Source organism: Leucoraja erinacea, chromosome 7, assembly GCF_028641065.1.
Source record: "Leucoraja erinacea ecotype New England chromosome 7, Leri_hhj_1, whole genome shotgun sequence".
In the NCBI taxonomy this organism is placed as follows: Eukaryota; Metazoa; Chordata; class Chondrichthyes; order Rajiformes; family Rajidae; genus Leucoraja; species Leucoraja erinaceus.
The window spans coordinates 31,356,233-31,380,344 of NC_073383.1; the positions used below are offsets into that span (position 1 = coordinate 31,356,233).

Here is a 24,112-nt window from a genome sequence, read left to right on the forward strand (position 1 = left end):
CCTTGATGATGCTGGCAGCCTTTTTGAGGCAGTGACTGCGATAGATCCCCTCGATGGTAGGGAGGTCAGAGCCAATGATGGACTGGGCAGTGGTTACAACGTTTTGCAGCCTTTTCTGCTCCTGGACGCTCAGGTTGCCGTATCAAGCCACGATGCAACCAGTCAGCATGCTCTACTGTGCACCTATAGAAGTTTGAGAGAGTCTACCTTGACATACCGACTCTCCGTAATCTTCTCAGGAAGTAGAGGCGTTGATGTGCTTTCTTTATGATTGCATCAGTGTTCTGGGACCATGAGAGACCTTTGGAAATATGCACGCCCAGGAATTTGAAGTTCTTGACCCTTTCCACCATTGATATAAACGGGACTGTGGGTCTCCATCCCACCCCTTCCAAAGTCCACAATCAGTTCCTTGGTTTTGCTGGCGTTGAGAGCCAGGTTATTCTGCAGCCATCATTTGGTCAATTGTTCGATCTCACTTCTATACTCTGACTCGTTCCCATCAGTGATACGTCTGCGAACTTGATGATGGAGTTTGCACTATGTCCGGCTACGCAATCATGAGTGTAGAGTGTGTGTGTGGGTGAGTATGTGTGGGTTGGTGAGTGCGTGTGTGTACGTGTGGGTGAGTGAATGTGAGTGGGTGAGTGTGTGTGTGGGGGTGAGTGTGTGTGTGGGTGAGTGGGTGGGATTTGTTTGGGTGTGTGTGAGTGTGTGTGTGGGTGTGTGAGTGAGTGAGTGTGTGCATGTGTGAGTGAGTGTGTGGGTGGGTGTGTGAGCGAGTGTGAAATTTCACTACAAAGATGCGGACATAGCTGCAGCCCATAGCTATGCCTTGGATTTGGAGGAAATGGGAGTCAAAAGAAAAGTTGTTGAGGGTAAGGGTGAGTGTGTGTGTGTGATTGCGTGGGTGGGTGAATGTTGGTGTGTGTGTGGGTGAGTGTGTGGATGAGTGAGTGCATGTGTGGGTATGTGTGTGAGTGTGGGTCTGTGTGTGAGTGAGTGTGTGTGTGTGTGTGTGTGTGGTTGGTTGGTTGGTTGTGAGTGTGGGTCTGTGTGTGAGTGAGTGTATGTGGTTGGTTGTGAGTGTTGGTCTGTGTGAGTGAGTGTGGGTCTGTGTGTGAGTGAGTGTATGTGGTTGGTTGTGAGTGTTGGTCTGTGTGAGTGAGTGTGGGTCTGTGTGTGTGTGTGGGTGTGTGTGTGGGTGAGTGAGTGTGTGTTTGTGTGGTTGGTTGTGAGTGAGTGTTGGTCTGTGTAAGTGAGTGTGGGTGTGTGTGTGTGTGTGTGTGTGTGTGTGGGTGAGTGAGTGTGTGTTTGGTTGGTTGTGAATGAGTGTGTGTGGGTGTGTGAGTGAGTGAGTGTGAGTGTGTGTGTTTGTGTGGTTGGTTGTGAATGAGTGTGTGTGTGAGTGAGTGTGTGTGTGTGTGTGTGTGTGTGGTTGGTTGGTTGTGAGTGAGTGCGTGTGGGTGTGTGAGTGAGTGAGTGTGTTTGTGTGGTTGGTTGGTTGGTTGTGAATGAAGGCCCGGAGCTGCGGGAGAGTCAGGGCGAGTTGGTGCCGGCGCATTGCAGCGAGTTGGGGAGCACTGGGCAAGTGGGAGGAGAACCAAAGGAGAACCAAACTGATCTTTGACGACAACGGTTCCCCATGCTCCCGCAGTGCATCGTCATCGTCATCGTGCCCTGCGTTGCGATTGGCCGCGGCCACCGGCCATCACTGCCGCTTGGCCATAGGGAGCGGCTGCCGTGTGATTGAACGGACCAATGGGGGCGGGGGAAGCGGCGGTCTGGCCAATGGGAGCGGTCGCCGGGCGGGGAGCGGACCAATGGGAGCGGTGGCCATGCGGGGAGCGGGCCAATTGTAGCGGTCGCCGGCGCGGAGTGGGCGCACGGTGAACACTCGGCGTCCGCCACACGCACCCGGCCATGGCGTACCCTGGATACGGCGGGGTGAGTCCGCCGCCTGCACACCCAGCAGCCAGGCAGATAGATCGGGGGATGTGGGGGGGAGGGAGCGCCGGGGCAGGGGGGAGCGCCGAGCGGGGCCCGGGGCAAGAGGGAAGGAGCGCCTCACCGGGCTGGGCCTGAGGGAGGGAGCGTCTCGCCATCCCGGACCAGGCCCCGGTCGGTCGGTCGGTCGCCAACCTCGGGCTGGCCGCCACCGCCGGGCCCAGTGATAGTCCCCAAGGCCGGGGCTGGGCGTCGCGGCGGGCGGGCGGGGGATCGCGGCGGGGCCTGTGCGCTGCGGGATGGGCTGCGGCGGGCGGAGAGCGCACTCCATTTTAGTTGGGCTTAAACCTCCAGCACCAAGTAAAATGGAGCGTGCGGCTGAGTTATTTCATGGCATTGCCCAGCACCAGGGGTGGCCATTACACGGCGAGCAGCTACTCGGAACATGTAGCGTTGCACATCCATTCAATGCGTTAGAACAAGTAATATTACAGAACCGTTAAATGCAGGTAGCATTAGAACAAAGATTATTGCATATCCATCCAATACGTTAGAACATGTATATTTCATTGCAAGTAATATTACTGATCAATTCAATGGATTAGAACAAGTAATATTACCGATTCATTCCATTCCTTAGGACAAGTAATATTAGAGATCCTTTCAATTCCTTAAACAAGTATTATTACAAATCAATTCAATGTTAGAACAAGTATTAGAGATTCATTCAATTCTTTAGAATAAGTAATAGAACAGATCAATTTAATGTATTAGAAGTAATATTACATATCCATTCCTTAGACCAAGTATTAGAGATCCATTCAATTCTTTAGAACAAGTAATATAGATCTATTCAATTTGTTTGAACAATAATCTTTGAGAAAGAAGGAACTTCAGATTCTGGTTTACAAAAAAATACAAAGTCAGCTAGTCACTAACTCATTTGGTAAGGCAGCAATGGATAGCTGACATTTTGGGTCGGACCCTTCGTCAGAAGTTTCAAGGTTCATTTGATTGAACAAGTATCTTCTAAACTTACTGATTCTTTCCTATTTTGTAGATTTTGGGTTCCTAGTCGAATCAATCGTAGATGGGGGGGGGGGGGGGGGAGTGGTGAGTGGGATTATTTGTTCTGGAGTAGGAACACAAGAGACTATAGGGTAAAAGATACTAAGTGCCGGAGTAACTCCAGAGGGCCAAGCAGCATCTCTGGAGAACATGGCTAGGTCGGGTTTCTGGCATGAAGAATTTAGGATGTGGGTTGTATGTCCGAGTAATTATTGAAGTGATTCTAAATAATTGTATATTGGAGAAGTATTGCAGGAAGTTAACATCGGGGGTGGGAAGAGAAGAGGTTTGGCAGCCAATGGCCAATTTGCCTGGTGTGGTTTATGTTTCTATATGACATAGGAGGATATTTTGGCCCATCTGTAGTGTTCACAGCAATTCCTTCCACTCCCCCCCACCCCCCCCAACATTAATCATACCTGTGACTCATTCTGCCCACATTCACATCATTTATCCCAGATTTCACTTGCCTACACAGTACAGTTAACTTTCAGTAACAAGTTAACCTGCTGACATGCACGCACACCTTAGTGATACAGGAGAACCCCTGGGGGAGACCCACACGGTCACACTCCGCTATCAGTAATGCTGTCCAAGAAAATGAAAATATTTGTTCAGTAAAGTTTAATAAAGATGAACGTACTTAGCTTGGTTTAAACAGACATTGTACAGGAATCAAAGATGGCTGATGCAACAAATAGATGTCTAAAAATGCTTGCCAGATTTTCTAAGTTGTACGAATATAGAATGGATAAGCTGGGCCTTTCCTTCCTCGAGTGTGGGAGCTGAACACGCATAGATATACAAAATCACGAGAGGCATAGATAAGGTGAATGTTCACAGTCCTTTTTCCTCACAATAGAGGAATCCAGAACTAGAGGGCACAGGTATAAAGTGAGAGGGTAAAGATTTTTAAAAAACCCGAGTGACAATTTTGTCACACAGAGGCTGGCACATTGATGATGTTTAAAAGACATCTGCACAGGTACATGGATTGAACAGGTTAGAGGGATATGGGTCAGACATAGGTAAGTGGGCCTAGCTTAACAATAAAGCTGGTCGGCATGGACAATTTTGGACAAAGGGCCTGTTTCAGTGCTACATGACTCTTATTTTTTCTAAATTTATTTAGAATATCCGGGGATGTTAAAAATGGTGAAGAAGTAATATTAATAGGTCTAAGACAAATGAAAGTTAACTAATCATGAGAAATAAAGCTTTAGACACTACAGGTAAAAGAGACATCTAAATGTGAATTGAATCAAGCAAGGAATATGAAACATGTAAAATAGGATGATAACTGTTAGATCGGGGATGAAGTAGCGTTGAGACGTTCTAGCAAGAAATAAGCAGAAATGGAATCTCGATGGGTAAAATTAAGAAAAATAAGTGATTTGATTCCAGCAGGTTTGTGTATCATTCCACCCCAGCCCCACCTTCTAAACTTGGTGATAGAGATTTAAGCACCCTACTTCAGAACATCATAATAGATTTGAATAAGTAGACCAGCTCGAGTCAACAAAGGTAGGTAAATTTTGTTGTGATGTGTTTTGGAATTGAAAACAAACCATATCAGATTTCATATTGGATAATGGGGATTAAATTAATCTTCCAGCAGTGTTACTCAACACAATGTTTGGGCTGTGAGATAATAAGAGGGTAATAGGACTAGTGAATTTCTGGAGATAGACTTCTTCAGATTTGATTGCTGGAATGGGCTAAGTGACTTAATTTTGCATTGTTACAAGCATAAGATTTTTAAACTGAAGAAGTGAAAACTACTCATAAGATCCTAGATTAGAATAAGACTATTCATGTACTATGTGGGCTCAACACGGTACATAGGGCAAACATGTTAATGGCTAATCTGCCATAGAGCAGTGGGAGTTGTCCAGAAGATAATTTAATGATATGGAGTCAGTTTATAAGGCGGAGCTTAGTTGCTAAAGGAGAGCCGTGGCACAATTAAGGAAGTAAAGTTAATAAAAAATACTTTTGCTGGGTCTTAAGGGCTTGAATTGTAAGGAGAAATGGGCTAGGATGGGACTTTTTTTTCCCCTGGAGCAAAGGAGGCTGAGGGTTGACTTCTGTTTGTAAACTCATGTGCACGATCTAAACCTTTTTTCCAGGGTACGGAGGTTTAAAATTAGTTTATTGGTTTAAAGTGAGGGAAATACTTAAAGGGGTACTGAGGGGGAAGTATTAAACCACACAGAATGTTTGGTTTTGATTGCAAGACATGGCGTGGAAATGTGCCCTTCGGCTCACTGCGTCCATTCCGACCCTCGATCACCCGTACACGCTAGTTCTATGCTATTCCACTTTTGCCTCCACTCCCTGTACACCAGGGGGCAATTCAGAAGACCAATTAACCTACAAACCCTCATGTGTTTGCAACGTCAATGCAATATGGGAAGGAAACTCGCGCAATCACAGGGAGAACATGCAAACTTCACACAGACAGAACATGAGTAAGGAAAATCTAACTCGTGTCTATCAGAATTAACAGGTTGACATGACTTGGGATTATTTATCAGTTTGTTATTTAAGAGTGAGCTAAACCAGGGAATTATGTGACATAATTCCTCAACAATTTGTGAAACCATTAAGGGGATTTATAATTGGACAATTTGAAAATGTTTGTGGTGGCGCAGCTGGTAGAGCTGCTGCTTCACAATGTTCGAGACCTGGGCTTTGTCATGGCCGCAGGTGCTGTCTATGTAAGTTTGTATGTTCTTCCTGTGACTGCGTGGGTTTCCCCATGGTGCTTGTTTCCTCCCACATATTAAAGACTTGTAGGTTAAGTGGCTTCTATAAATTGCTGCTAGTGTACATGAAGTGGATGAGAAAGTAACAGCGATAACAAAACTAGTGCGAACGGGTGATTGATGGTCGGTGGGCCAAAGGGCCTGTTTCTATGCTGTGTTTTGTAATCATTCTTACCTGACAAACCTTACTAGAATAGTAGTAATTTACCTGGATGGCCAGGGAGTATTGTATTGTACCACTCAAGATGTAAATCTCTCAACTCTTGCCCATCTACTGGGGCATGGAAGGTGAGGATTTTCATCTCCCAATGAAGCTTTGACGGAGAGTTTTTAAGTGTGTTCTTCGTCCCACTAAGGGCCCCTGCCTTCCCACTAGGAGCCCCTGTCTTCACCTTGGCATGTGTGGCTTCCTGACCACCTGCACGGGGAAGAGACTTTACTGCTAACTTGTAGGTAGATCTTGGGCTCAGTATAACTGGCATGGTAACCTGGGTGTGTGGAACAGAGTGGAAATCTGGTACTTTTGATGCCCCAAGGCACTTCCTATTACTGACTCGTAATAATTACAGAGGCATCAAGAAACTAGTTCTTCATGATTTACATTTGTTTCCACTGAATCTGACAGGGTGTATTGTACTGTGCTATCTGCACAGGATTTTCATATAACTAACCAGTAACTGTCATGATATGGAAATCTAGCTCGTGTCTGTCAGACTTAAACAGGATGAGATGACATGGGATTATTTGTCACCATATACTGTCAATATTAACCTAGGCAGAAACATACAGGTGAATGGGTAGATTTAAGAAAATGCAGAAATCTTGTGTGGAACATTAAGTGCTGGAGTAACTCTGCATCTGGCAGCATCTCTGGAGGACATAGGTAGGTGACGTTTTGGTCAAACCCTTCTTCTGACCCTCAGACCCGAAACATTGTTTATCTATGTCCTCTAGGGATGCTGCCTGTCTCGCTGAGTTATTCCAGCACTTTGTGCTGCATACTGGTGAGTGGATATTTTCCTAAGGGGTTTAATAAAGTTTGTGAGTATGAAGGCAGTTTACTTCTCGTGGTAGATGGACACATAGATAATTTCATCCAACACTTCCTTTCTGAGGACTCATAAACACACAGTGCTTTCCCTCCCATCGGTTTTAAATCCACTGCCGGTCAGCATCTGACCCTGGCAAAGGAGAAGCCTGCACCGCAGATCTTTGTGGCAGCTGTTCAAGGTCCCTGTTAGGCACTATTGCTTGGCCGCTGATGACAAAATCCAACCAAACAACACATTTTGTTGTTGATTTAATATTTCCTTAAATTGAAATTTTCACAATGTTTGTATGTTTTATTTTTTTCATTGATGTTTGCTCTATGTACAATTTTGAGTTCAAAATTGTTCAACTGGAGGGATACATAATTTGTACACCAGAAGTTGTAGGAGGCATTTTTAAGACTGAGAAATTATCGGATTAATTGCAAAAAAAGTGTTTTTAAACCATGGTACCTTGCAGACAGAATTTTGAACAGGTCAGAGAAACAAAGAAAGTAATGAACTGTAAGAAAGAATGTGTTTTTCTAAAAATCATAAAGGTTACCAGAGTTGCCAAATGTTTTTGCCACTCTTTTTGTCATAATTTAATGAGGATTGTGGGCCCATCGAAAGAGGATACAGGTAAGACTATAAATAATTTTAAAGTTGGGAGATTTGTTAAATGAGTACTTTGTATCCGTTTTCACAGTGGAGAAAGTGGACTAAATACCAGCGGACAAGGGAACCTAAAATAAGTCATGGGGAGAGCTCAGTGGATTTAATATAAATAACAAAAATTGTAATGGAGAAAATATTGGGACTTAAGCTTTCAATAGCTTAATCTCCAGGACCTGATGGTTTCTACACCAGGCTTTAACATAGGTAAGGAACTTGCAGGTATATTAGTCATAATTTTGCAAAGCTCTTTAGACTCATTTTGGATTGGAAATTTTCAAATATCACTCCATTATTTTCAAAGGGGATATAAAAAAGCTGGTAACCACTGACATGTTGCTTTAGCATCAATTGCAGGGAACCCACCATTTAATTCTTTACTCAGAATTGAGGAACATGTTGTATAAACTAGCTGATTTATTTTTTGACTAGAATAGTGGATAAGGAATGTCTTAAAATTTGTCTATATAATGTTCCCGTCAGATTGTGTTTGATCAATTATTAGTAAACTGAAAGAGCACAGATAACCTTGAGATGTGGCTTCGTAAGTGGGTAAGAGTCAAAACAGAGGTGGGATTGGCAGGTTGTGACGTAGTCCCAAGGATCTGTACCGGGTACTCAGTTTTTCAGCATGTGTATTACTTACTGTAATTATCATTTTATCTGTTGGCAAAATCCTCATCCATGCTTTTTTGTTAACTTACGGAACAAAACATTTCAATTTTCTCCTGGTTTATCGCCTGCAGTCCCTCCCCACCACCTCCCAAAGTGATTTCCAAACTTCTGTCTCTACCCTAACTCTGCAAACTCACCCGACTGCTGCTGTTTCTATCCTAAATGAACTCTCCCACTTGTATCTTAATATTAAAATTCTTAATCCTTGATCCCAAATGTTTTCGTCTCTGTATCCTTTCCTAGTTCTGTAGTCCTAAGAAAGTCAATCAGGCCCATGTGCACCATTCTGGTGGATGTAGCTGCTTCAGCTGTAACACCTGAAATACTGTCCCTCCTACTTGATTCCCCCTTGACTATCAACGTGGATGTACCTCTTTGATTTCAAATCTGATTGTCCTAACTGTACGTCGATTGTAGGCTACATCAAATAAATATTAAAAAAATTGTGATTATACATTTATTATATTAATTTTTTTTTTAATTTCTTCAAAACATTCTAAGATTGGCCAAAAAGGATCGTCTTTTAGAATTTTGTGCTAGTAATTCCTGGGTAACTTGAATTTCTCCCATGAGTTCATTGTCTGTTACAAACATTTCTGTTGGATTAAATTGGGACCTTTCAGTCCCAATCAAAGATGACATTGGAAGTGCCTAATGCAGCAGTGTGGTGCTTTTATTTGATAAGTAAAGAGCAAACCTACTAGTTTGGAGAAAGGTGTGGGTTGCTTAAACATTGTTTTTCTGTATGAGACTATTTGAAATGGCTGCATGAGAAATATATTGTTTTAACAAGCAATTTGCTACACTTCCTATAACGCGCAGATTTATGAATGTAATTTGACAATATTGAGCTTACTTTTGAAACAAATGCCATAATCTTTGTGTCTATTAAAACTGATTGTGTTCTATCTTGTCAGTATGGAGGTTTTAGTGGACATATGACTGGCATGGCAGGGCCTGGTGGGCCGATGCATGCTGCTCCAGGCGCATATCAGACTTACTCTGCATACTCTGGCTATCCTGCTGCTTCAGTTGACCCAATGTGGAGTTACTTCACTGCAATCGCTGGACAAGTAAGTATTCTGCATTGTGGTTTCCAGGTGGGAATTGAATGTCGGTTAAAATTACCTGAAATCAGCTACATTTTAATAAATGCTTATTTAATTGTTACGGCTTGATTCAACAAGTTTCTCTTGGCGCTGTTAATTGAACAATACAATATTGATTAGATTACAAGTTGTTCTGTTGTAATATGATTTCCTAAGAAATCCCATGTTATAGAAAATCATATAGTACCAGAATTGTGTCAATAATGGGAAGGGTGTGAGGAACTAGACAGTTTTAGGCTCGTAATAAGTTATTTTTCCCAACAGGATTTTTAAAACTAATGGTCTTTTTTTATATCCAAGTTAATGAAATGTGTGCTAGATTGTTATTTTTATTCGGAGATACAGAGCAGAAACAGGCCCAACATATTGTTTAAATGAGCAATTTGCTACACTGTCCCTGTAAGAAATCGGTTATGAAGGTTATTGAACAAAATTATTTGTTGTCTTGTCATTAGGGAGATTTTGGAGGACAAGTGACTAATTAGGCCTGCATAATATAAAGAGTGTTCACATCGATTGTGTTATATCTGATTCACCTTGGGGGGGGGGGGGGGGGGGGGGGGGGGGGGGGGGGGGGGAGGGGAGAGTGCAACTACTTGTATAAGAGAGTTGTGGATGTAGAGTAGCCCAGGCCATCATGCAAACCAACCTCCCTCCCATTGACTCCATCTACACATCATGATGCCTTGGCAAGACCTCCAGCATAATCAAGGACCATTCTCACTCTGGCTATTCCCTCTTCTCACCTCTCCTCTCAGGCATACGGTACAAAAGTTTGAAAATGCACACCTCCAAATTCAGGGACACTCTCTTCCCAGCTGTTATCAGGCAACTGAATGGTCCCCTCTCTAGCTGGAGTGCGCTCCTGACCTCCCATCTTCCTTATTGAAGACCTTTGAATTATCTTTAAGGAAGAACTGCAGATGCTGGAAAAATCGAAGGTAGACAAAAATGCTGGAGAAACTCAGCGGGTGAGGCGGCATCTATGGAGCGAAGGAATAGGTTATGTTTCGGGTCGAGACCCTTCTTCAGACTGATGTGGGGGTGGGGGGGGGCATAAAGAAGAAAGGAAGAGGTGGAGACAGTGGGCTGTGGGAGAGCTGGGGAGGGGAATGAGGGAGAAAGCAAGGACTACCTGAAATTGGAGAAGTCAATGTTCATACCACTGGGGTGTAAACTACCCAAGCGAAATATGAGGTGCTGCTCCTCCAATTTGCGGTGGGACTCACTCTGGCCATGGAGGAGGCCCAGGACATAAAGGTCGGATTCGGAATAGGAGGAAGAGTTGAAGTGCTGAGCCACCGGGAGATCAGGTTGGTTAATGCCAACTGTGCGGAGGTGTTGGGCAAAGCGATTGCCAAGCCTGCGCTTGGTCTCACCGATGTAGAGCAGCTGACACCTAGAGCAGGGATTCAATAGATGAGGTTGGAGGAGGTGCTGGTGAACCTCTGCCTCACCTGGAAAGACTGCTTGGGTCCTTGGATGGAGTCGAGGGGGGAGGTAAAGCGACAAGTGTATAATTTCCTGTTGTTGCAAGGGAGAGTACCGGGGGAGGGGGTGGTTGGGGTGGGAAGGGACGAATCGACCAGGGAGTTACGGAAGGAACGATCTCTGTGGAAAGCCGAAAGGGGAGGAGATGGGAAGATGTGGCCAGTGGTGGGATCCCTTTGGAGGTGGCGAAAATATCGGAGGATTATCTGTTGTATGTGACGGCTGGTAGGGTGTAAATTGAGGACAAGGGGGACTCTGTCCTTGTTACGAGTGGGGGGGATGGGGAGTGAGAGCGGAGCTGCGGGATATAGAAGAGATCCTGGTGAGATCTTCATCTATAGTCGAAGAGGGGAACCCCAGTTCCCTGAAGAATGAGGACATCTCCGATGCCCTGGTTTGGAACACCTCATCCTGGGTGCAGATGTCCTCATTCTTTCTCCCTCCTTCCCCTCCCCTCCCCAGCTCTCCCACAGCTCACTGCCTCCACCTCTTCTTTTCTTCTTCCCACCCCCCCCAACCCCATATCCGTCTGAAGAAGGATCTCGACCTGAAAAGTCACCTATTCTTTCGCTCCATAGATGGTGCCTCACCCGCTGAAATTCTCCCGCATTTTTGTCTACCTTTAAATTATCTTTAATCAAACTTTATTGGACTCTATCTTGCACAAAATGTTGTACCTTTTAACCTTTATCTGTACACTGTGGACAGCGTGATTGTAGTCATGTATAGCTTTTCACTGTACCTCGGTACACGTGACAGTAATAAACTAAACTAAGGAAACCATTTTTTTCAATTTCAGTTTAAAACAGCAATATTATGTTTTTGGCTTTTCTCTCCATTGAGCCTATCTTTATCTGACGTAGTGTTCTTGAGGCTGAAACATGGTTGCAAAACTAGCAAAATTATTCCATCCCCCAGTGTACATTTTATGATTGACTCTTATGATGGCCTGAAGTTCACACCATATTTTTGGGTGGTGCAAAAATGTCCACAGATGAAGTTCACTGCAAAGTAAACAAACTTTAAAACCTGTTGTCAAATGAGTATGTATTTTCTATCTCTAGTCTTTACTGTCTAAAGCTGCAACTAGTTATTTACTTCATTAATAAATGTTCTCATTACTGGGAACTCCACGTGTATATATTTTTAAAACTCATGCTGTGATATTTTCTTAACTTGTGGAATATTAGTACATTAGGTTTGAATTTCTAGCTCTTTCGATTGTACTATGGGGAGTTGAATTAGTTAGAATAAATTCTACTTTAGCCCTGAGTTTTCTTTACTTCCTGCCTCTTTTGCTTGCTTTTTTTTCCTCTCTCTGTTACTTAATACCAGTAACTTAATACTTAATTACTTAATATGAAGACACAAGGAACTGCAGAGGCTGGAATCCTGAGCAAAATAATGATGGAGTAACTTAGTGGATCAGGCAGCACCTGTCCACAGATGCTGTCTGACTTACTGAAGTGCTCCAGCACTTTGTATTTTGCTATGTATCATACCACTTTAATCAGACATTTGGCCATATATCCTAATATATAACAACTCCAAGTTTGCGGATGACACAAAAATGTCCAAGTTTGTGAAGGACATAAAAACATCTCCTAGTTTGCGGATGACACAAAGCTGGGTGGCAGAGTAAGCTGCGAGGAGGATGCTAAAAGGCTGCAGGGTGACTTGGATAAGTTGGGTGAGTGGGCAGATGCAGTGTAATGTGGATAAATGTGAGGTTATCCACTTTGGTGGCAAGAACAGGAAGGCAGATTATTATGTGAACGGTGTCAAATTAGGAAAAGGGGTGGTGCAACGAAACCAGGATGTCCATGTACATTAGTCACTGAAAGTAAACATACACGTACAGCAGGCAATGAAGAAGCTACTGGCATGTTGGCGTTTATGGCAAAAGGATTTGAGTTTAGGAGCAAGGAGGTCCTACTGCAGTTGTACAGGGCCCTGGTGAAAGCACACCTGGAGCATTGTGTGCAGTTTTGGTCTCCTAATTTGAGGAAGGACATTCTTGCTATTGAGGGAGTGCAGCGTGATGAAAGAATGGATTGACTGGGCTTGTATTCACTGGAATTTAGAAGGATGAGAGTGGATCTTATAGAAACATATAACATTGGTAAGGGATCGGACAGGCTAGATGCAAGAAAATGGTCCCTATGTTGGGGAAGTCCAAAACCAGGGGTTACAGTTTAAGAATAAGGGGTAGGCCATTTAGGACTGAGATGAGGAAAAACGTTTTCATCCAGAGAGTTGTGAATCTGGAATTCTCTGCCACATATGGCAGTGGAGGCTAATTCACTGGATGCTTTCAAGAGAGAGTTAGATTTAGGTCTTGGGGCTAACGGAATCAAGGGATATGGGGAAAAAGCAGGGACAGGGTACTGATTTTGGATGATCAGCCATGGTCATATTCAAAGGCGGTGCTGATTCGAAAGGGCCAAATGGCCTACTTTGCTCCTATTTTCTATGTATGTTTCTAGTACTTCAAATGAAAACTAGTACCCTGTAAATTAAGGTTGTTCCTGAAAGATGCTAACTAAATGCACCAGTCATTACGTTGTTAGAATTTTATTTGAAGTCCCACCCAAATTGTGCATAGATTTTCAGTGCGTCAGCAATAGTTAGCCTTTGAAATCCACAAGATGGACAGATTAGGAAGATGATTTGGCTTGCTGTACAACAGATTCTGCTTTGTTTTTCTCATCAATTCCAATATAGCAGCTTTTTAAACTATTGAAACAGTCTAGTTTCAGAAAAAGTGCATCCTGCCCATTTTTTTCATATCCTTGTATGGACAATTGCGTGGTCGGCTCTGAAGTCTGAGCTTCGTCCATTTCCACTTTTGTCCTGCTCGCTTTAACCTGGTATACTAAACACGTTTGACTTTATGCTCTATTATAGATATTTTGATAAAACCTAAAACTGGATATTTGTGTTTCCAGCATTAAGATATCTACCTTTTAATTTATAAAGGACTCTAAGCAAATTTATTTTGCAGGACGGTGAGGTGGATGCTGAAGAATTGCAGCGATGCTTAACTCAATCGGGGATACACGGCACCTACAAACGTAAGGAATTTTACCGTCTGTGCAGCGCACAGCTTCAATTGTTCACTTGACACTTTGAATGTATGGTCCTTGGAGCCAGTAATGAGCACTGCCACTGCTCCAATGTTTTATTTCGCCATGTTGTGAAGAGATAGGAAATGAACTAAGCTTACTTGTGTATCGGTATGGAACTGCAGATGCTGGTTTACACCAAAGATAGACACAAAGTGCTGGAGTAACTCAGCGGGTCAGGCAGCATCTCTGGCAAAACGTTGCCTATTCCTTTTCTCCAGAGATGCCGCCTGATTTGCTGATTTCGTCCAGCATTTTGTGTCTAAACTACATATGTACTTGCTTTCAAATGGCAAAAAATCCTGCATTGTTTTAAAACCTCTTTCCTTCTGCTTTCTTTGTTCTATTTTGAACTAAATTAAGTTGTAGGTGAGTCAGAGAAGAGTAGGTGAAAATATTAATTGCTGGAATTGAACTAAATTTGCTTTTCCCCCTACTCCCATGATAACCAGGCATCATATTTCTCCGATTTAAATCGGAATTCCGATATTTTTGGTTTTCCTGTTTTTCCGAATTCCTGTTTTTCAATTTTTTGTACCCGATTATTTGGCGACCAATCAACCGCTTCCCTTAAAATTCGCTTCGGCCTATATTTCTTCAATCAGCCGTTGTCTCCAAGAGCGTTTCATCCCATCACCTTCCAGCTTATCTTAAAATTCCCGTCCAATCAACAAATCGGTCTCCTGCCGTCCAATCAGCCGCTGGCTCCAAGGGCGCTGCGTCCAATCACATAATGCGCTGGTCACTCGGCGGCCAATCAGACGCAGCCTCCGAGGGGCGTTGCCTAGCACACACTGCTAGGCAAAGAGATATTTCAGGTAACATTTTTTGGAAAGATTTATTTTAGCTGTATGAAGTCATTTATTTCATGAAATATTTATCTTTTGGGGGTTATTTTACTGGTTATGTATTAGAAAAATTCTACGCTTCTGTCATGTAAACTACCAGCAGAAAGCTTGGGAATCACTTTCAATTTATTGAATATGTAGGAGCCCCCGAACCCCTAACCGGAGTGGGGGGGAGGGGGGGGGCAACCGGCCTTCTGGACTCCAGGCCAATACTTCCTACTTTTTTTTCTGAAGGTGAATATCATGCCTGGATAATAGAACCTTGAAACTTTATAATTTTAACAGCCAGTTCAGGCTGATTGCATTGTCTGTGATTCTTCTGGGACTTGATCTCAGCTAAGATTTTGTACTCCTGCTTTTAGTCCTTGTGTCATCCTGATTACGATGATACTTTAATGTAGTGTGAAGGAAATGTATTGTCATCACTAAAGAATGATTGAGGATGTAAAATAATTAACAAGGAAGAACTTGGAGGGGTGTAGTTCTGCAGTTGTGAAGGGCACTGTGCTAGTACAATTATGTTTCTGTTAATGTGAATGAGGAAGTTTGCACGGGCATATCTTACATTTTTATGTTAGAAATGGCTTGTCAATTAATTGTAAAGAAATAACATTTATTTGAAATATCTTCCGTGCTTGGATTTTTCAATTAATTGCAGACATATGATCTTATTATTCATGTTTCATTTAGCATTAATTTATATATTTTTGCTTTACAGCTTTTAGTTTGGAGACCTGCAGAATCATGATAGCCATGTTGGATGTATCCTTAATCTTTCAATGTATTGGTACAACACAAGTAGTCTCTATTGGACACGTATAATCTATGTCCAGTTTTTAGCTTTATCTGATTAAAACGAAGATTACATTTGTGAAACTAGGTACTCTAAAACAAAAATGAGATTGAAACTGCTGTTTACTTTAGTTTAGAGATATAGCGTGGAAACAAGCCCTTTGACCCACCGACTCCACGCCGACCATCGATCACCTGCTGCTCTTTAAATTTACTTTAGGATCACATTTTCAGCACTCAAATTCATAATGGGAGATGGCAAATGCTTGTCCACAACATTGTTTATGTTCACTGTTTTAAAAAAAAACAATTTTGCTTATTTTGATGCACTGTTAATTGCACTTTGGAATATTAATGCATATGAGTAGAGCGGTGAAGGTGGCATGCTTGCCTTCATTGGTCGGGGCATTGAGTATAAGAGTCAGGAAGTCATGATGCAGCTTCATAGTTATTCAGTGATGCCACATTTGGAGTATTGCATGTAGTTCTGGTCGCCCCCATTACAGGAATGGTGGGGAGGCTTTAGAAAAGGTGCAAAGGGAGGAGGGTTACCAGGATGATGCATGAAGTAGGGGGTATTAGCTAGAGAGAGAGGTTAGACAGACTTGGATTGTTTTCCCTGGAATGCCAGAGGTTCCCTGGAATGCCGGAGATCTGATAGAAGTGTAAAGTTATGAGAGGCATAGATAGTTCAGGCAGTCAAAAACCAATTTCCCAGGATGGACAATTCCAATACTAGACGGCATAGCTTTAAAATGAGAGAGAAAGTTTAAAGGAGATGTGTGGGGCAAGAATGTGTACACAAAGTTTGGTGAGTGCCTGGAATGCACTGTTGGGGGTAGTGGTGGAGGCAGATATGATAGTGGCATTTAAGAGATTTGGATAGGCACATGGATATACAGGAAATGGAGGGATATGGATTTTGTGCAGGCAAAGTGGATTATGTGCAGGCAGATAAGAGTTGGTCTTGTATGACAGAGACATTATGGGCCACAGGGCCTGATCCTGTGTTCTGTTCTGTAATACTGCAAATGCATTGAAATACTGTAAATTATTTTTGAAGTGCTTATCTCAGCTAAATGTTTATTTTTATCTACAACCCACACAATTCTTGACTCGAGCTTTTCAGAGAGATATGACTGGGAAAATGGGATTTAATGAATTTAAAGAACTATGGGCAGCACTTAATGGATGGAAACAGAACTTCATGATGTATGATCAGGACAGAAGTGGGACTGTAGAACCTCTTGAACTCGGCCAGGCTATCACATCAATGGGTAAGCTGAAACATGTTTAATAGTCATTTACTGAAAACTGATCAATGAGGTTTGTTCTTGCAGCAGCACAACAGGACTGTAAATCTGTAGAGAATATATTAGGTGATGACTATGTTGATATTACATTGTGAAAATATTGGACAGTTTACTATAGTCCTATTCTTTACTCTTTCAACCGTTTTGTTAAAGTGGTAACAAATACAATGTCATCCTTGCTATCCTGCAAATAAGACCAAGGTCAAGAGTCAAGATTGTTTTATTGTCATATGTCCCAGATAGGACAATGAGATTCTTACTTGTGGCAGCACAACAGAATATGTAAACATAGTACATAATGGGAGAAGAAAAAAGTTCAGTGTGTGTAGACACATGCACACATACCCAATAAATAACAAATATAGTACAATAATAATAATAATCTGTTGCAGTACAGAGATTATTTGTTGTTGTGTTTAATAGCCTGATGGCTGTTGGGAAGAAGCTGTTCCTGAACCTGGATGTTACAATTTTCAGGCTCCTGTACCTTCTTCCTGATGGCAATGGTGAAATGCGTGTGTGGCTAGGATGGTCACATAACATAACTAACTGAGCAAGATTTTTGTGTTTTAGAAATATATGTGAAATTTATTTGAATATAGTTTTTCAAACTTTTAAACAAACTTTTCCCAGAGATGCTGCCTGGCTCGCTGAGTTACTCCAGCTTTTGTGTCTATTAAAAAATAAGTAGGGTTGGGTACTTAGAAGTGGGACAAGGATGGTGACATGAATTATTAAAACAAAACTTAAAGTTAGAACTAAAGGTCTGAAACAATTGTTTTGTGAATATTGGGCTGATATACAGGATTTCTTAAAACTTGTTTTAACTTCATGATTCATGATGCTGAGTAATCTATATTTTATTATTTATTCCAAAAATATTGATTAAGGCTACTTTGCTGCCTGTGTCATGACTTTGTTATATGCAATTGAAATATTTAGAAAATCATACCATTCTTTATTGAAATACTTTATTTTGGTCAACCTAGTGATGAAAAATAAGATGAATGAGAAGATATTGTATTTTGCTAAACAATTTAGACTGAAGTCCTAAAATATTTGCAATCATTCCCTTCCAGTAAGTGAAGAACTAAATCTTTACCAGTTGGTGACCTCAAAACAGGCCACATGTCTGTTGCAGATTGGAGTGGATGTTAATCACATCCCAGAAAAATAGCTTTGGTTGGTGCTTTACCGCGCTTTTCTTAGCAATGTGATTGCTACTTCCACTGGTTGATCTCTCAGGAATAGCAATTTCAGAAGGTGCCACAATAACTGGATGTCAAGGAGCAATGCCAGTGTAACTTGTGTTCTTCCCATCCGTTTTCACGTCAGTCAAATATGTCCCTAAGACCTTAAGACATAAGAGCAGGATTGGACCATTTGGCCCATCGAGACTAGTCCACAATTCAATCATGGCTGATCTATCTTTCCCTCTCAACCCTATTTTCCTGCCTTCTCCCTGTAACTTCAGCAGGTGGGCCCCTGCGAGTCCCTCTTTTGTTCCCCCCCCCCCCCCCCCCCCCCCCCCCCCCCCCCCCCCCCCCCCCCAGGTTCTCCCTTCGTCCTCGGCGGCCCCCCCATCGGATCCCCCTTCGCAATCGGCATTGCAGGTCCCCCTACGCTCTCAGCGACTTGGGACCCCTGTGCTTTATGCATTTAATTGCCTTGCTGTGCTTTTTCATTTCAATATGAGATGTTTTAAAGTCACAACCTTTCCCAAAGCTCTAGTCTCGTACTTAATACTTTTATCTATGCTATCATAATAGATCAGCCATGATCAAATGGTGGAGCAGACTCAATGACCCGAATGGCCTAATTGTGCGCCCCTGTGTTATGATCTAAATGTGTGCCCTGTGATACAGGTTGTGTTGCCCTATTTAAACAGTGACTGCTCAGTGTTTAACTTCGGTGACTATTATTTGTTCTGATTTCTATTGTTATTTTTCCAAAATTGTTTGAAGGCAATTGGCAACAATTATTAAAGGCTTTTATCTGTATGTGTTGACTTTTTTTGTGTTAATATTTGTGAGTAAAGGGGACCAAACTTGGATAACTGTCCCAAGTTTTTTTGTATGCTGTAAACCTTTTTAATATGATTAAAAGACTAATCAATTTAGTAATTTAACTAGTACAAAAGTGTAAGCAAAATCTTTGAAAGAAACAAGAGTAACATGATGTCATGGCACCTACATGTTTAGGGAGTAAATGCATACATGTTGTGTTAATAGAGAGTTAAAGCTTGTAGAGCCACTGCCTCGCATTGGGTTCAATCCTGACTTCCTGTGCTGTCTGTGTGTGGAGTTTACCTGTTCCCCCTGTGACCACATGGGTTTCCTACGCGGTGCTCCAGTTTCCTCCCACATCCCAAAAACCTACAGGTTTGTAGGTTCATCGGCCCTCTGTCTATTGCCCGTAGTGTGTAGGGAGTTGATGAGAAAATGGAATAACTAGTGCAAATGTGTGATCAATGGTGGGTGTGTATCTCGGCAGACAAAAGTGAACTAGTGATAGATGGAGGAGGAAAGACAGAAGAGGATGACATTCTCTGGCTCGGTGTGTATTACAGCATGGGCAATCAATTTGTAATATTGAAACTCTGACCCCTAGCAGAAGTTTACCAAAAACCAGCATTGTTGAGTAGAATAATCAAGAGAATGAGTCTGAAGTCACCCTTCATAAAAGGAGAGTGCATAGTTGAGCATAAGGTAATTGAGCTAGTTTATACTTTCCTTGAGTAATTTCATTTTTTTAATGTATGCCATAAAACACACTTTTTTTCCCAAGCTAGCAAATGTGAACTTAGAATGTTGGAAAGAATTAACAAAGAATACAGTGATTTAACCTGAAGATTTGTACATTTTTACTCTAAAGCAACATGCTTTGAGAACTAGAAACAGTCCATGTTATTCTGGATTGAAAGTAAGACAATCTTGTTTATCAGCTTTCTCCATAGTCATGATGCTGTACATACAGCACAGACACAGACCCGTTGCCTCACCTTGTCCAAGCCAACCATTGCATTCGCCCACAATAAATCCATCTACCCTAGATTCACCAGGCAACTTGTAATTCACTTTGTCTGGAGAGCTTGTCTTACCTACTTTATGTAATGCCAGCCTTTTCACCACCTCTTTATTTTGATCTTTCTCAGTTTCCAGGCAACCATTTTGTGTAATCATGCCTGTGCTAAAGTCCTCTGCTCAGCCCTGAAGAAGAATCTCTATAGCACCAGCAAATTCCTATTCTCTATTTTCTAGTTTTCATTATTGTTGTTGTATTATCTCAAACGCATAAATTACACAGAACGGATCATTTTTGTTTCAGTGTTGAATCTGTTGGCTCCTTCCCTGTTCAGTTAAATCTCCAATGTTTTCTTACCCTTTTTTTTCCTTCTTTGCTGTTTGATTTTCATGCAATGTAACCTGATCAACCATTTTCTCTACGGTTTCTTGGTTTGGTAATTGGGTTGTGTTATATTTTTTAAATGACTTTTGAAAGCAGACTCTAAACAAAATCATTGCTGAGAAATAAGATGGTGTATTTATAACATATATTGTGTAAATATACTGTCGCTGACTTCCCAGTGGCATGCAAATATGAACTCGTGCCAGTGAGGTAATGATTTGTGTGCACTCCAAATTCATACAGGCAACAGCAGTGGGGGGTTTTAGCTGTATTATAACATTGTCTGCGGACATTAAGTTATTTAACATTAAAACTATGCCAGCCTGACGCTGCAGCTTGCTTTCATCATCGTGGTATCAAACGTGCCTCAACAAGGGAGCTTAGAATTGCTGTTAGCCTCTGTGAGATTCACATTTCTCTCTGGCTTATTGTAGACTCCACAAAATATCTTTTGGTTTGTCATTGAGGAACAGTTTGTTTTGCAATTTTTTTTGTTGTATTTCTAGGATACAGATTGAGTGCTCAAGTAATAAATGGCATCATTAAGCGCTACTGCAGAGATGGGAAGACTTACTTTGATGACTATGTTGCCTGCTGCGTAAAGTTGCGTGCAATCACAGGTATGCTCTTTTTTGGGTGCCCTCTAATTTCTTCTATGTAGAACATAGAACCGTACAGCACAGGAACGGGCCTTTAAGCCCACAATGTTTGTGCAAAACATGACACCAGGTTAAACTGATCTCATCTGCCTGTACATGATCCATATCTCTATTCTCTGCACTTCCATGTGTATCTAAAAGCATAGGCACCTGGCATCAGTGTTGTCATTAGTGTGTTTTGATGGATTAGGGGAGGGGGGGGGGGGGAATGCTAAAGTACCCCATTTAAGACCAGAATAAAGTATAAGATAGTCATAATTTGGGGAGTAGCAGTAGAGCTGCTGCCTTACGTGGAGTTATACAACACAGAAACGGGCCCATTCATGCTGGTCCCATTTTCCCAGGATACTACAAAATGCTTGCATTTTTCATATTAATATAAACAATATTTGCTTTGCTTAATAAATTTCTTCTATCTTCAGGATGCAAAAAAGTAGTTTTTCCGACATGATTCAGTTTTCACCCCCCATTTGATGTCTTTTTTGTTGTCTCATTATTGGCCATTTTGGACCATTGAAATCTCTGCTTACACTCTTGTAGGTTTTCCATTTTTGTTATCTTAATTTTTTTTTTAATCTCCAACTCCGCCAAGTTCTAATAGTAGGCCGGTAGCCTGTGGTTCTCTATCCAGAGATGTTGCCCAACCTATCAAGTAATGGGCAGGTTGCAAGTTCATAATCCAGTTTCAGATTTTGATCTCAAACAAAGTGAAGTTTCATAGTCTTTTCCCCACATTAGGGGAGGGTTTAGTTTGAGGGGATAATTTTAAACTGGACCTGAAGGGCAACTTTTTCAGGCAGGTGGGTATATGGAAAGAGCAGCTAGAGGAGGTAGTTGTGACATATTATAACAGCATGAAAAACAAAACATTTATATATGTATATGGATAGGAACGGATTGGAGGAATTTGGGCCAAACACTGGCGAATGGGACAGGCTTGGTTGTAATGTGGTCAGCACAGATGAGTTGAGTTGAGCTGCATATTTCTTGTAACTTCAGCAATTCAGTATTTGCTTTTGTAACTTTTTGAGTGAAAGTTGTGTAGGATTCAAGAAATAATCAAGTCATCTGACATAATGTTGCCGTTGTCTCTGATTTACTTGCAGGTCCTGGGAGACACTGTTCATTTATTTCCTCTCCCCGTATTGGCCTGGTTATCAAGCCTCATTAAATGTCTCCCAGTGCTTTTCTGGCTAACATTTACCTCTCTAAGGAATTAACATTTCCGTACAATTTCCATTTCTTTACAGCGTTCATGCAGATTTTAGTTATTTTGAATTTGGAGCGGTATCCAGTAGCAATTTACTCAGAATGTAAAATATTGTCTTTTGTTACAGATGCTTTCAGACGAAGGGACAGTCTGCAACAAGGATATGTGAACTTCACTTACGATGATGTAAGTAGCTAAATAATAATGAGCTTTAACATGTCTTTGTTTCTAACGGGTAATAACAGCCCATGAAAATAGATATTGTGGGATGACTGTTTAATTTTGGTAAGATTAGCGCAAAGTGGGACTGATTTCAGGCATCAAGGAGGTGGTGAAAGAGTGGTGCAGCTGGTAGAGCTGCTGCCTCAATGCCAGAGACCTGGGTTTGATCTTGACCCTGGGTGCTGTCTGTGTGGAGTTTGCACATTTTCTCTCCGACCGTGCGGGTTTCCTCCAAGTGCTTCAATTTCCTCCCACGTTCCAAAGACGTGCGTATTGGTAGGTTAATTGGACTCTGAAATTGTTCCTATGTTTTAGTGAGTGAATGAGAAAATGGGATAACATAGAACTACTATGAATGGGTGGTCTGTGGTCAGTGTGAACTCAGTGGGCCAAATAAAACTTGAATTACCAGCATCAATAATTCTAGATTAATTTATTGGGTGCTATTTTATAATCCACAGTTAGAATGAACTTGCTATTTAATCTTGCTTCCTTGTTCTTTCTCGTAGTTTATCCAGTGCACCATGTCCATTTGAACACACAATTGCATCCATTATGCAAAGATCTGTTGTGGATTAACACCAGTGATTTATATTGCTGAGAAGATAAACTAAGCCTACTTACACTGCATAAATGTCTAGTGGTTTTGTATATTTTTTTTCTTTTTTATTGTGTAAAATAAAAAAGGAAATTGGATTTTATGATGTGTACACTTTGTTATGCTCTCACTTGCCAAATTACATATTTCTTTAATAGCTTGCAAAATATTACTTTACACGTTGGTGGTTTTGTGATTGTGCCTCTTGGAAATTTTGCATAGTTTAATTACAAACGTTTAGGTTTTGGGCCTATTGTAATGTATGATGTAATCAAGCTAATGTGAATAATTTTCTTTTGTGAACCAAACGTTACTTTGCATTTAACTAGTATTTCCATTTGCGATTTTTTAAAAAGTTATATATTTTTCACATTTTCATACTGTTTTATCATGTAATAAAAGACTTTACTTTCTTGTTAATGCTGGATTCCCAGTTGGCAATGCAATACAATAAAAAATAGTGGCAAAGGTTTTTATACAAGTGTCTTTGTAAAGAGAAATTGGTGCTTCATTATTAGGTGAATTAATTAGCTTGTTTAATTTAGAGATACAGCACGGAAATGGGTCCTTCATCTCATTGAGTCCGCAAGGACCAGCAATCACCCCATACACTGTAACACTATCCTACAAACGAGGGACAATTTACAATTTTCACCAAAGACAAATAACCCACAGATCAGCATGTCTTTGGAGTGTGGGAAGAAACCGGTGATCCCGGGGAAAACTCGCGTAGTCACAGTGAGCACGTACAAATTCCGTACAGACGGCACCCATAGTCAGGATTGGATCCAGGTCTCTGGTGCTGTAAGGCAGCAACTCTACAGCTGCGCCAATGTGCTGCCCTTGTAGCTATTTTAGAAATGTCCTTGGGTAACAGTGTAGAAACATGCCTTTTGCCCCAGGTTGTCCATGTCCCATCCATGACAGCCCCATATCCTGTACCTGGTTTACATGTTTAGTTTAGATCCTTTGGACCACTGCATCCACGCTGACCAACGATCACCCCAACACTTGTTCTATGCTATCTCATCTTACATACTAGTGGCAATTTACAGAAGCCAATTAACCTACAGTCTGGAAAGAAAACCCATGTGGTCACATTGAGAATCCAGACAAGAGAGCCCCCCCCCCCCCCCCCCCCCCCCCCCCCCCCCCCAGGCCAGGTGAGGCGGCCGA

General features: G+C 41.8%; 1 protein-coding gene across 1 annotated transcript; it reads left to right on the plus strand.

The window, feature by feature from the left end:
• Positions 1 to 1,796: 1,796 nt before the first annotated feature.
• gca (grancalcin) lies at positions 1,797 to 23,407 on the plus strand. The gene is made up of 8 exons (XM_055638148.1): positions 1,797 to 1,947; positions 9,079 to 9,234; positions 13,766 to 13,835; positions 15,453 to 15,496; positions 16,656 to 16,803; positions 20,754 to 20,867; positions 22,244 to 22,302; positions 22,848 to 23,407. The coding sequence occupies exons 1-8, from the start codon at positions 1,924 to 1,926 to the stop codon at positions 22,872 to 22,874; spliced, it is 642 nt and encodes a 213-aa protein (XP_055494123.1). The 5' UTR covers positions 1,797 to 1,923; the 3' UTR covers positions 22,875 to 23,407.
• Positions 23,408 to 24,112: the final 705 nt, after the last annotated feature.

Excerpts from the sequence above, each read along its gene's own strand:
- gca (XM_055638148.1), top strand. The coding sequence starts at position 1,924 with ATGGCGTACCCTGGATACGGCGGG. Across the intron at positions 15,497-16,655 it reads TCATGATAGCCATGTTGGAT|AGAGATATGACTGGGAAAAT; the intron begins GTATCCTTAATC and ends CGAGCTTTTCAG. Across the intron at positions 20,868-22,243 it reads AAAGTTGCGTGCAATCACAG|ATGCTTTCAGACGAAGGGAC; the intron begins GTATGCTCTTTT and ends CTTTTGTTACAG.